Below are 13,186 nucleotides of genomic sequence, written 5' to 3' on the forward strand. Positions count from 1 at the left end.
TAGAAAAGTTTGCTGCTCAGAAAAAGATAAAACAGTATATTTTTTCTTCATATATTCACAAATCTATTTTGTAAACAACCATCTGTCTATTTCCAAGAATGAATAATTTATATAAAAAATAAATTGTATTAAAATCACCAATTCCATTTGTTTTACCAGCTATGCATTTAAAAAAAAATCAATTCAGTAAAATACCCATAAATTATGAGATTTCATCGAACTGTCTATTGGCTTTTTTTTTGTTTCTTTCCATATATTTCCTGTTTGTATCTAATAGGACAATTTCCTTTTATATTGCCAATGATAGTAATTCTTTAAAAATCTATTTCTAAAAATAAAGAAAAAAGTTTAAAAATAAATTGCATTATCGCAAAGAAATTTATGTTGCCAAACAGAAATTTAGTTTAACATTTAAAATCTTTATAAAAGATAAGCAAATCCTGATTTTCCCTTTATTTTATCATAATTGAAAAATGAAATCACTTGACATGACCACTTGATACATAATTTCCTTAAAACTTCTCTATGGTGAAACAAAGCTCTATTTAAAGAGTGTATATAACATTTATAACACTCATGACAATTTCAAACCAACTAGCATTAGTATAGCTTCAAAGTACTATCAGTTGTGGCTATTTTTGGAAAAAAGGTACAAAGCTTATTATGGCCCAGCATACTAGAAAAACTTAATTTTACATTGTCATAGAGTTCAAGAAGTGACATTATAGTGTGAAGACACTATAAATTGCCATTTCTTTCTCGTAAGTCTCTTAAAACAGGCTGCAAAAATATTCAGTACCTCATATATATTAACTAACAAAAATATTTCCATTGACTACCTTTTGCCCAGAGTGATTAAGGACCAAAAAATAGAATTCTTGTTGCTTTATTATCTGATAAACTGCTAGTAAGCTCCCGTTAGAAGTTCTTTAGACATTACACCAAGTCATCTTGGTCTTCTGATCATATATATATATATCCATATATATATATACATATATATATATGTATTTTTTCAAGTAAAGAAATGTTTAACAGATGTAAACTATTTATTGAATATTTGCCACCAAATATTGTTAAATACATTATCTTGCAGCATATCGCTTTCAAGTTAAAATGTCAAACAAACACCAATATTTACAATTCTTTTAAGGAATGTTATATAATGACACATTAAGGCGTAAATTCTTTTGGCTTATAATTCTTAAAAGAATGATAATAGCAAAAGTGATGCAAAATCTTCAGTGTGAGATTATGATTAAGCTACATTTTACAAAAATATGGTGTAAGATGGCAATAATCCCATTCAACATCCTGGATTAGATCCCTTCAGGAGGGACTGATAATTTATACAGTCAAACTTTAAAATTTACAGATAAAGGCAGTCCAATACTGCCACTGAGAAGTACATCTCTTAACATATACAACTTTCAGGCCACAGTTTTGAAGGTCTGAAGTATCAAGTTGGTTTGATGAATTAGTCGGTTGGCACTTATGAACACATTTATTGCCCTGTTAAAAAAAAAAAAAAGCATTAATTTTATCCAAAAAATTCATCCTTTAAAAATATTATACTTGATGTCATCTACTAACAGTAGCAAGGAAATCATTTTAGGGAAAAAAAAAAAGGGAAAGTTAGTACTGAGGACCATATGTTTTATACTAGCTTGGAACTGAATGGGCCTGCATCATTTGAAACTATCTAGGAATTACTGCCCCCTAGTGGTTCCGACTGGCAATAAGGTGCTGGTGGGCTGCTAATGATAGGTGGCGCCTCAACAACCAGATTTCGCGAGGTTGAACAAATAACTGGCCAAGAGGATTCAAATGCAGTCTCCAGCTCTGGTTTCATATAAGTTACCAAAATAATATCTGTTCCAGTATTACACTCAGCCCTAAAGTCTCTACATCAATGGATATAATAAATACTTAAGAAAAAGTTAAATACTTCTCATTTGATTTATCCCAATCTCTCTTACTTCTTTCAAAAACAAACAAAAAACAAAACTAAAAACTACTGAGAATTCTAAACTACTTTTAGAATAAATCTACTTTTAAAACAAAATAACCATGTGGTTTCAATATTTAAGAGCTAATGATATATAAAAATATGTTCTTAAAAAATTCCTTTCTGCTGCACACATTTATCCTATCAGCCCATCTTCATGTGACTGGAAGAACTGATGCCCTAGTCCCAACTGTGTGGTCTTATCAGTTTCTCAGTATCATAGCTAAAACTTGTATCTTCATCCTAGACATTTCTCAAAAACGAGGGACCAGAGAGAATTAGTCGCATGAATGCAAATTCATCCCCCTATTGGAGGATGGCTCAAAGAACAGGCTCTATTAACAGTTTTCAGTTTCAAGAAAACAGGTACAAAACTAAAACCAAAAATAATGCCACATTATTCATATACAAATAATTATAAAGAAGCTACTGAATGGAGAAAAAGTCATAGCAGGGAGCCTGAATAATCTATATGCAGAGTACATAACTTCAGATTAATGAAAATTAGGCTCTAAAGGAATTTCTACCTTTTGATGTACTTATTCCATGATAGTTCTTAATTAAAATCAGAAATAATGATCCCATCATGTAAATTATTCTTTTGATGTGTTTTGGTTATTTTGGCTTAGCAGTGGAGACCAAGAAAAAACAGATGTAAGTTTATTTTCAGAACACACCTGCAAGCTTATTAAACTAAGTCATCAAGGAGCATCTCCCCTAGACTATCTGAAGAGTAACAAAACCATTAATAAAATGTAGCTCAATATCTTTAACTCATAATATAAATGTAAGATTTCAACCTATTTGAACTGTTAAAAATAACTGAAAATTAACAGACAATTCTAATGTATTTTTATTATTTTTAAATATTATTATAATATTATAATGTTTGACATGGATATAGGGATCTTTAAACTTCAATGGTAGGATAAAATGTTATAGGTCCCTGCCAATTATATATGAAATAATTACTATTTAGATTGTTTTTCTGACTTTAAGCACTGTCAGAAAATGGTCTTGTCCACAAAATTTCTAGTATTCTACTTGAGATACAAAGAACTCTCTACAAGGTACAATGCTACAGGAGACATGGCCTCTCCATCAGCTTGTACTTTATATGTACTTATGTAAACTGTGTACGTAAAAACACATAAAGTTTTCTGGTTTTCTTGAGTGTTCTATAGGTAACTGTATGTAAACTTAAAAACAACATCCAATTTACCTTTTCAGTATGCTACTTATCTTACAGAACAACAGTGAAAGCCTTCCTCCTTCCAAAGAGTGGGTCACAAACTTTGTAGTACTTTTAAATCACCTGGAATACTTTTTATAAAAGACTTAAACCCTGGTCCCACTCCAAGCTACCAGTATCAGAACCTCTGAAGTTGGGACCAAGGCACTGGAATTTTAAAACACTGAACCAAAGTGATTCTAATGTGCAAATGGGATTGAGAATCACAGCTTTAACTTTAGTTCTCAACAGACCTGGCTAAATATAAGTATTATCTGGAAACTTCTTAGAAATGCAAATTCTTTGGGCACCTGGGTGGCTCAGCCAGTTGAATATCCGACTCTTGATTTTACCTCAGGTCATTATCTCAGGGTCCTGAGATCTAGCCCCGAGTTGAGCTCCACAGGCAGAATGCATGAGATTTTTTTCTCTCTGCCCCTCCCCCAGTTCACGTGCTCTCCCCCCCCAAATTAAAAAAAAAACAAAAAAACAAGAAAACAAAAAGAGAAATGCAAATTCTTGGGCCCACCCTAGACCTACAGAATGGAGGGGGGGGGGGGCTCCAAAAGCAATTATATGTACATGTGTAAAATGTCTATTTTGTTCTTTAATAAGCCCTCCAGGTGATTCTGATGCTCCTTAAGTTTGAGAACCACAGCTTCAGCGGCTGGTAAAGTAGGCCAGTAAGCCAAATCTCACTTCCCAGGTTTCTGTACAGCCTGTAGGCTAAGAATACTTTTATATATTTAAATGACAAAAAAAAGGAATATTATTTACATGAAAATCAAATAAAATTCAATTTCAGTGTCTATAAAAAAAGTTTTATTAGAACATGGCCATAATGTCACTTGTTTCCATACTACGACTGCTTTTGCACCACAACAGCAGAGTAAAGTAGGCAGTTCCGACAAGCCCACCAAATCAAAGTATTTGCCATGAGGCCTATATCAGAAAAAGTCTGCCAACCTCTGCTCTAGACTAGTTATGGCTAGATTATCAATCAACAGTCTATCTTAGTTACTAGTTAACTCAAGTAAGAACAATATAGTAAAAGGGTTTAATTTATATGGTTTTAGTATTATACAAAACCACATAATTTAATTAAAAAAGGATGATAAATGACAATACTTACTTGCCATCTTTAAAATAGGTTTTCAGAGTATCACTGAAGCTTTTGGAGTACTTTACAAATTCTTTCTTTTGGTGTTCAAGTGCCTACAGACATCAAAAAGAGTAAGAAAAAAATATTAAATAAGAAAAGAGAAATAACAAAAACCAAAATCAAAGACAAGAGATTACACAGAATAGGATGGACTTTATATTACAAATTAGAATTTTTAGAAATATTTACTTAAACGTATTTTAATTCAAGGACAAAACCAGTGGTTAAGATACAAAGCTATTTTGAATAATCAAGCCATCTTAATAAACAACTAAGGATAAATCAACATCTAGGGTGGCAGCTTATATAAGGCTTCTACTAAACTTACCCTGCGGTTCTGGTATTGATACTTCTTGAAGACATTATTCACTGTATCAAGAAGTTCTTTTATTGCACTAGCTATATCCCTGTTGGATAAGAAAAAAAGAATCTTCTTAAAATCAGTTATATTTAGAAGAGGGGTGTATATATACATTTTTTTTTCTTTTTTTTTTTTTAAGGATTACTAATCACACCGTTAATTACCACACTAGCACTGCACCAAGCCCAAACATCTGACTAGTTGGCTGGATGGAGTTTTTTAGCCTGTACCCTTCTGTGATCCTGACTTCTCTTGCACTGCTGACCAAACGTTCTACAACTAACTTCAGCCTTCCCAAATCAGTAACATTTCATTCAGCATTACTTACTCAAATTTGTAAGAATTACCTCTGCTTATCTTTTCTAGCTATGATTTTTCCTTTCTTTGATGTAGCTGAATTCAAGCTACTATATTCTCTACTTTTGCTATCTCATGAACAATTATATAAAATTTTACTATTACACGTAACTCACTTCTGTATTTATCAGCACTTCAATAGTTTTGATGCCTAATAGTTTTGATGTTTAAAATGAAATATTTCCTTCTCAGACATAGCTCTTCTAAGACACATCTACCTTCTAACAACTGCCTATACTCTTCCAAAAACTTTGTTGTCATTATTTCCTTTGGAAAATATATTTAAATTCCTGAGAGAGACAATATCAGAATATTTTTCTACCTTAACATTTTCAGCAATTATCTTTGGACTATATATGCATCAACACCTTCCCCCCCCCCCAGCTTTTTAAAGATTTTATTTATTTGATAGAGAGAGAACAGGAAAGCACAAGCGGGGGAAGGGGCAGAGGGAGAAGGAGAAGCAGGTTCCCCACTGAGCAGGGAGCCTGATGCTGGGCTTGATCCCAGGACCCTGAGATCATGACCTGAGCAGAAGGCAGTTGTTTAACCAACTGAGCCACCCAAGGCACCCCAACCTTCCTCTCCTTTTAACCATATAAAGAGAAGAAATCAATAATTCTCATGAATTGACTGTTCTTCCTAGCCATTAACCATTTTTTCCCCTAGACTTTTCTTATCTTTTGTATCTATGCTCTTTTCAATTTTCATCTTCTAACTGCATAGCAATTCTTTTGGTCAAACTGAACTTAAACTTTTGCTGTGCAAATGCAATGCAAGTGTGAAGATATGAATTATTAAGACCTAAATCTAGACTATCCCAAACATCATCTTTTATTACTTCTTAATCACAAATGTCAGATTTTGGTTATTTCATTCCTAAAACATTTCAGCTTTACTAAAGAAAAAACTGAAAAACTCTGTATCCAGATTTCTGTGTGTATATGTGTGTTTCACAGCATATTTCTTTTTCTTTTTTTTTTTTTAAAGATTTTATTTATTTATTTGACAGAGGGAGAGAGGGAACACAAGCAGTGGGAGTGGGAGAGGAAGAAGCAGGCTTCTAGTGGAGGAGCCTGATGCGGGGCTCGATCCCATAACGCTGGGATCACACCCTGAGACGAAGGCAGATGCTTAACAACTGAGCCACCCAGGCGCCCCTCACAGCATATTTCTAGTAAATAAGTGGGATGTCTAAGAATTACAAATATCCTAAGATATACAGGATTTGGGTATAAAAAGTATTTTAGCCTATTCTGAAATACTAATGACATTTATATTAAATACTTTAATAAATAATTACTTATTACCTCCTGTATGTCCAACATTGGTATTGGGCTGAACATCAAAATATTAGATTAAAATAGGACAATGAATGTTACATAGAAATGGTATTTGTCCACTCATTTTTTTTCTCCTTTGCCTCTAGTTTAGGAACGGCAGTTTTAACTTACATAACTGTTCCCTTCATTTATGGTTTCCAGTAAGTTGACTCCTGTACTGCTGTGATGTGCATAAATTCACCACTGCTTAACAAAATGATGTCATAAGACCATGACACGAGAAAAACTACAATTTCAACAAATAATTATTTGGAAGGTACTTCAAATCCACAATGAGCCCATTTAAAGCAGAATATAATGGAGCAAACTATAGTGATCAAACAGTGAGGTATTTATACATAACTACTTTATAGAATACTTGAATATTCTGCTTTAAAAAAGGGATTATAAAAATGTGCTTTTAGGGCCAACTGACAAGATGAACATATGCTCCATATACAATGATAATGGCTAGATTCCACAAATCAAAAGAGCAGATCAAAAGACCTGCAAAGAAAAAAAAAAAAAAGGCAAAAAAAAAAAAAAGGCAAGGGTTTTCTGAATGGTACCCCAGACTTACTAATGAATATTGGGAATCTGTCTGTACTTTAAAAGAAAACTTAAAAAATAAGTCCCCCAGGTGATTTTGTTGATAACCAAATTTGGAAACCCATGTTTGGGAACCTAGAGCCTAGAACTAAGGTTTGATCTATCATTGGCCACAGAGCTTTATAAAGAACTCTATAGAATGACCCAGGCTGCTTATCCCCAGGCCTGGCATTCTCTAAAAACAATGTGTGGCAATTTACATCAAATATTACATCATCTGTATGTACACAGAACAGTATTTTTATTTAAGGCGCTACGGTTTGCACCAGGGAAGCTAAATTATATTAGTAACTAAGGGTTTGTTTCCTACAAGAGAAAATAATCAGCACCAAAAAAATACTCCAGACAATTAAACAGACCAAGAATGGGAGAAAACTTGAGGGTAAAATAACTACAGTGTAATTATAAACAGTCTGGAGTTAAGTGATTCTGTGACAAGGGACATACAGTATGGGTATAATAGAACAGAATTTTAGCAATTTGCAGCTTTTAGTGTGGCAACTTTGGGGAAACATACACTGAAAAGAGAAGACAACAGGCATCAGAGGAAATGCAAACATACATCTTACCAAAAAATTGCCAATAGTAGACTTTATAATCATGTAAGCCAAATTTATATAACATATATTTATGTGAACATTCTAAAGGATGAAAATTCCTATGCTGTGTGTTTAGTTAGGTCTAGACTGGACATCTCTGGAAAAGCTACTCTGAAGCCATCAGGAAAACCAAACTCTGGTGAAATTTAGCGCATGAATATGCAAATACATATTATAAGAGTAAATAGATAAATGCATGGCTTTCTGGTTTATTAAGTCGCAAGTCTCTCTACTAGTCATCCATTAGAAAGTTATGAGACCTAAAAAAAACCCTATAAATTAAATTTATTAAACATTTGCATAAGCTTAAATGTAGTCAAACAGAAACATTCATTAATCAAAAGAACTTTTAAGATCACAGAGAAAAGGGGGAAAGAAAACCCTTATTTCACCCTTATTATGTGCTGCGAGCGCATACCAGGTTCATGTGAGGCCCTTTATGTACATCCTTTCTCTCAATTCTTAAAGTGTTACCCTCATCTTCATAGGCAGAAACTAGAATAACAGAAGCTAAGCAACTTATCCAGGGTCACACAGCTAAATGCAGGAATGGAAATTCAAACCTAGGTCTGCTAACATACACAAAAATACCTGGATATTTGTTAGCTGACAGGAATATTTTTCTACTTAATATAACCTATGAAATTACACATAGTACTTGGAATAGTTAGTATTTGATACATGTTTCTTGAAAAATACTGCTAAAACGAATGAAGAAGATAACTACCTTAAATACGAAAAAGTAAGATATTTTAAAGAAAAAAAAACACACAGTACGTTGTGCCTGAAGGATAAGCCATTTTTTATTCTGGTGCAATTTTATCTACTAATTTATTAAACAATTAACCATGGGGACAATATGTATCAAAATGTGTCAGTATGTATCAGTGATACAAATAATTACACCTTACCTATGTTAATTTATACATGGTCTCATAAATATATATTATCAACAAACTTTCCAGGGTCAATTATACCTCCTAAAATGGTTAAGATATAAATTTTAATTGCCAATACTCTTGATTCACCTGTGTGGAGTACACTCCAGAAAACAGAACTGAGGTATTACTACTGCCCCATAAATGAAAGACAAGCCCCTAATTCAGCTTCTGTCAATGGCTACAGACAAGGCTCTTTGGCTCCTGACCTCAACTTCCTTATGATTAAAATGTGGCTGTTTATACAGTGTTTTCAAACCTATCTGTCTAAAGCCACAATGGGTTCAGCAGAGATGCCTTGCGGACTCCCCCAGAGGGGTAAGACGGTGTCAAAGTAGCAGGGTGAGGGCTCTGGGCCTACCATATTTACCCCAGCTTCACCCCAACACTCTTCTCTCTCTTACCTACTGGCATTCTATATTAAGATATCCTTTATCACACCTCTTCCAGATTAGCTCAGACTTTTTTCAATCACCAAGTTAAACCAGCACTATTCATCTCAGATTGGGAAGCAGCAGAGTAGACCATGGAGTCTGTCTGCATTCGAACCCAGATCTACCAACTTACCAGCTCTGTGACCTTGGAAAAGTTACTTAATTTCTTCACCCATTATTATAGCATTGTTATAGTAAGTTAATATATGTAAAACGCTTAAAAAAGCACCGAGAACGTAATTCTAATAAGTGACTACTATTATTAAGAAGGCATTCATTCAATAAACCTCTCTTTCAATGACCTGAGGCAAAAATTTGCTGAAAATATTATTTTAAAATGTCAGATCGTCACAGAGAGGTAGCACAGATCATAAACAAATGTACAATCATCAAAACAAATTAAAATCTTATTCAATTATTTGAAAATTCTAAAAATAAGCTGTTTAAGCAACTGTGTGCTTCTGATAACTGGCAATTTATCCTTTTATGAGCTAAGCATGTTTACTTTATATTAGACTAAAAATAAAAATCCATAAACAGTTGACTATCTTCTTTTTTCACATATTAAAAATAATTAAAGGAAGCTGAGGCTTTCCTAGCAAGGTAAAATATTTACCTTGGGATTTGTTCCCTGTGACATGAATTTTAGCTAGGCAATGAAAAGTCTTTTTCATACTTTCAGGTTCTCAATTAGAAGACCTAAAAGAGGAGGGTCCCTCCTTAACAGCTGGGTTGTGTACCCATCACAAACTGTTACTTTCTACAATGGGATACTCTGCCCCCTATACCACTCAAAACAGGTGCCCAAACTAGCTAAAATAGCATTTTACAATGTGAATTACAAAAAATGCTGTTTCCAAGAGATGAAATCCAAGGTGAATTTACTAAAAGTGAACCTCTTTCCATTCTTTAAAGATACAAAGTATGATGATGCAGCCTCTTTCAGAAAACAACAACAAAACCTATGCTAAATCTTTCCTTTTCAGCAATTTCTACTTGTGGTTTCACCAAAAGGTTGTATTGACAGTGCCGCTCTAATTATTCTAAATTTTCTTCATATTATATCCAGTCAGGCTGAAGAAAATTGAAACTCTTTACTCACCCAAAAATTGTTTGGATTTTCCCCTCACTTTCCCACCCTCTCAACCCCTGAGGAGAGTGCCCCTGGTTTGAGAACCACTGCTCAAGGATGACCTTTTTTGCTGCTGCTCACCAGTCAGCCCCTGGCCCCCTGTGTATTCTCGGGCTTATTTAACCTGTATCCCAAAGGTAAGAATTTGGAGGTTTACAATTTAGCCAATATTTAAAAATGCTATTCAAGCCTGAGAGTACATTACTCATTCTAATGACTTATGCTATTTTTGAAACAAAAACAATACTACTGATATCCTTTGTTACCAATACAATAATTTATCTAATTTCTCTATTTACTTTAATCTGACATTTACATTTTTGCATTATTTTTGTAGTCTACACTACATTCCAATTTATGTACATTTCATTCAATTTTCATATTAACATTCTAAAAAATGTTATCATACTCTAAAGCCAAATACCACAGCTTAGAAGTTAATAATCAAAATGCAGCATTTAAAAATTTCAAGTCTGATTTCAAATTAAGATTTCAAATTAATATTAATATCATACCAAAATAAAACACCTAGAATGAGTGGTTCCTTTGAAGTACTTTCAAGAAAAGAAGAACCAAAGCCAAAAGTTGCTTACTTGATTGTCTGCAGAAACCTCACTCTGTCATTGATCTCATCTGGGATCTTACTGAGAATTTGTTTAAGTGCTCGTGCCTTTTCATTTAGGTCCTGGAATTCTGGCTCTGGTCGTTCAATCATATACTCTGATAAAATAAATACATAATAAAAACCATCATGCAACTCCCTGTCAAATTAAGTCTATGAATTCCCAATATTGGTTAAAGATGTGGCGGGAGAAGAGAAAGGGAAAGGAAAGGAAAGACAAGGTTGCAAGGCAGAATTCATTAAAGTTCAACTTAGTTCAGAAATAATGTTATGGCTCTCCCCAAGTATCGGAAGATGAAAAACTAAACATTCTCAATTTGGGATAAATGGACACTCCATGAAATCTTAAAACAAACTAATAAAAGATAGGCTCAATCAAATTTATCAGGTTTCTGAAGCTGTATTTCATAAGGAAACCTTGATGTAATGACATTCATAACAAATATAACAACAATATATATCTGTCAAGGGGGAAGAGGAGTTTAATAAAAACCTCTACACTGAATATGAAATGGGCTCATGGTATCAAAACCCAAACAACCTCTAATATCGTTAGCACATTCTTGAAATCTCAAATCAAAACACAAAATAATTACATAGATTTTTTCCCCGTTATCACCACAATAATAACAGTAAGAAAGGGGAGGAGTAAGGCAGGGGCAGAAGAACTATTTGTCAAATAACGACTTGGAGGAAGTGCTTTTCAACAACTGTGAGAAAATTAAACAAGGCTCTGACTACCTTCTACATCATCAGCTGCCATTCGAAGAAGGGACTCTGTAAAGTTAACTTCTACACTTTTTTTCTCTAAAATTTTCATAATGATGTCTTGTGTGAGTCCTGGATTTTCTTTTTCAGCCTATAAAGAAGAGAAAGCTAGTTTTAAGATACAGAAGCTCAATCAGCACTTTTTTTTTTTTTTGGCTCTTTCAGCCATTTCTTTTTATTTACAGTTTGTGTTCAATGCAAATCAATTCCATAACATGAGAAGTTACTATGAATCAAGGCATAAATACACAAACACAATATACAATCCAAAACAGATGTATAGCATTCAGGTATGAAACAAAATGCAATGTTCATTCACACACAGTAGCAAGAGATCTGTTGGATATGGTTGTTCTTGGGTAGGTTCCTAAAGATGGGAAAAAATGACTTTGGTTATCAAGACTACTGTGGCCATATTAGATACTGGAACATCTAAGCACCAGTGTGTGACCATGTGAACAAAAGACCTTAAGAGTATCTATTTTTAAAAAGCTTTCTGTGCATTGAGGCAGTTGTAAAAAGATTTACTTTTCAGAATCAAGTCCACTTTAGGCTTAGGACCAGGTTCTAACTATCTAAAAATATTGACTAACAGAAGTGTTCCAAATGTGGCTATTCTGATTCAGAGTTTAAAAAAAAAAAAAGGTATTTACAAAAAGAGTATAAAAGTTTTTCCGAATGTAATGTAAGCTTCCAGTCTTCACTTCCCAAATACTTGAGTTACAATTTCAGCTCCTGCATGTATTTTGCCTTTTTAATTTCAAGATTTGTCAATTTTACCTTCAAAACAGATCATTTTTTAAATTATAAAAAGTATTCAACATATGCAGAAATAAAAAGCACTTTGAAATTAGCTAAGGTCAATGTTCTACTCTTTGGAATCAGTTTAGCTAAATGAATCTGGCACTCTTGTTGAATAGGAATAAGTGATCAGTATTATAAATAAAATGTACTCATTATGCTTCAATTGGGGGGTCGATTCCAATCCATCATTGCCCTGGCACATGTCAATTACTATATAAAAAATCAAACGCAATGTCAAATCCAAAGCCTTAGAGGAAAGAGTTCATTTCCCAAGAAACAGTGATAGCTTAACGAGGTAGAACTTTTATCTAGAGTACATAGGCATTAAGTTAGCTGCAGAAACAATGCACTGAGGATTTACAGTAACACCTGGAAATTCCTTCTAATGTACACATAATAAATAGAATCAGGAAGCTTTTTGTATTAACTGTTTTATGGCCTTAAAAAATTTAATGAACCAAATGAGAACTGAATCTGTTTACATCCCATCTTTTATATCTAGGTGAGATAAAATCTATTCTCATTGTCAAGGTAAAATTTTACATGTCCATATTTCTTAAGCCACATTTAAAGAAATTATCTCTTAACTAATTATGGATGTTGTCTCTTCATCTTGTACGTGAAACTCCAGTAGAATTAACAGACATTCATCACCTAGTCAAATCCTTCACATGTTCTTCAAACCAATCAAATTTGGGAACCTTAACATTTTCTGTGTCAATAAAATAAGGTGTGGAATTAGCAGATTCAATGAAGACATGTTTTTTTGCTTGTCACTCTGGATGTCTAGACACCATGTGGATTGGGTTTAGAAGATAGGGAAGTATACATGTTTCTTG

The 13,186-nt window shown here is 33.5% G+C and overlaps 1 protein-coding gene across 5 annotated transcripts in view; it reads right to left on the reverse strand.

Moving 5' to 3' along the window:
* Positions 1-1,030: 1,030 nt before the first annotated feature.
* Positions 1,031-13,186, reverse strand: part of PDCD10 (programmed cell death 10) — a 43,456-nt gene continuing 31,300 nt past the window's right edge. For all 5 annotated transcript variants that reach the window (XM_026499120.4, XM_044384250.3, XM_026499137.4 and 2 more), the window contains 5 exons: positions 11,517-11,634; positions 10,747-10,873; positions 4,730-4,808; positions 4,372-4,454; positions 1,031-1,512 (listed from right to left, as the gene is read on the reverse strand). In XM_026499120.4, coding sequence (XP_026354905.1) covers positions 1,431-1,512; positions 4,372-4,454; positions 4,730-4,808; positions 10,747-10,873; positions 11,517-11,634 — 489 coding nt within the window. In that variant the 3' untranslated portion in view covers positions 1,031-1,430. The remainder of the gene's footprint in view (positions 1,513-4,371; positions 4,455-4,729; positions 4,809-10,746; positions 10,874-11,516; positions 11,635-13,186) is intronic.

The sequence above is a fragment of the Ursus arctos genome, unplaced genomic scaffold (genome assembly GCF_023065955.2).
Source record: "Ursus arctos isolate Adak ecotype North America unplaced genomic scaffold, UrsArc2.0 scaffold_4, whole genome shotgun sequence".
Taxonomy (NCBI): domain Eukaryota; kingdom Metazoa; phylum Chordata; class Mammalia; order Carnivora; family Ursidae; genus Ursus; species Ursus arctos.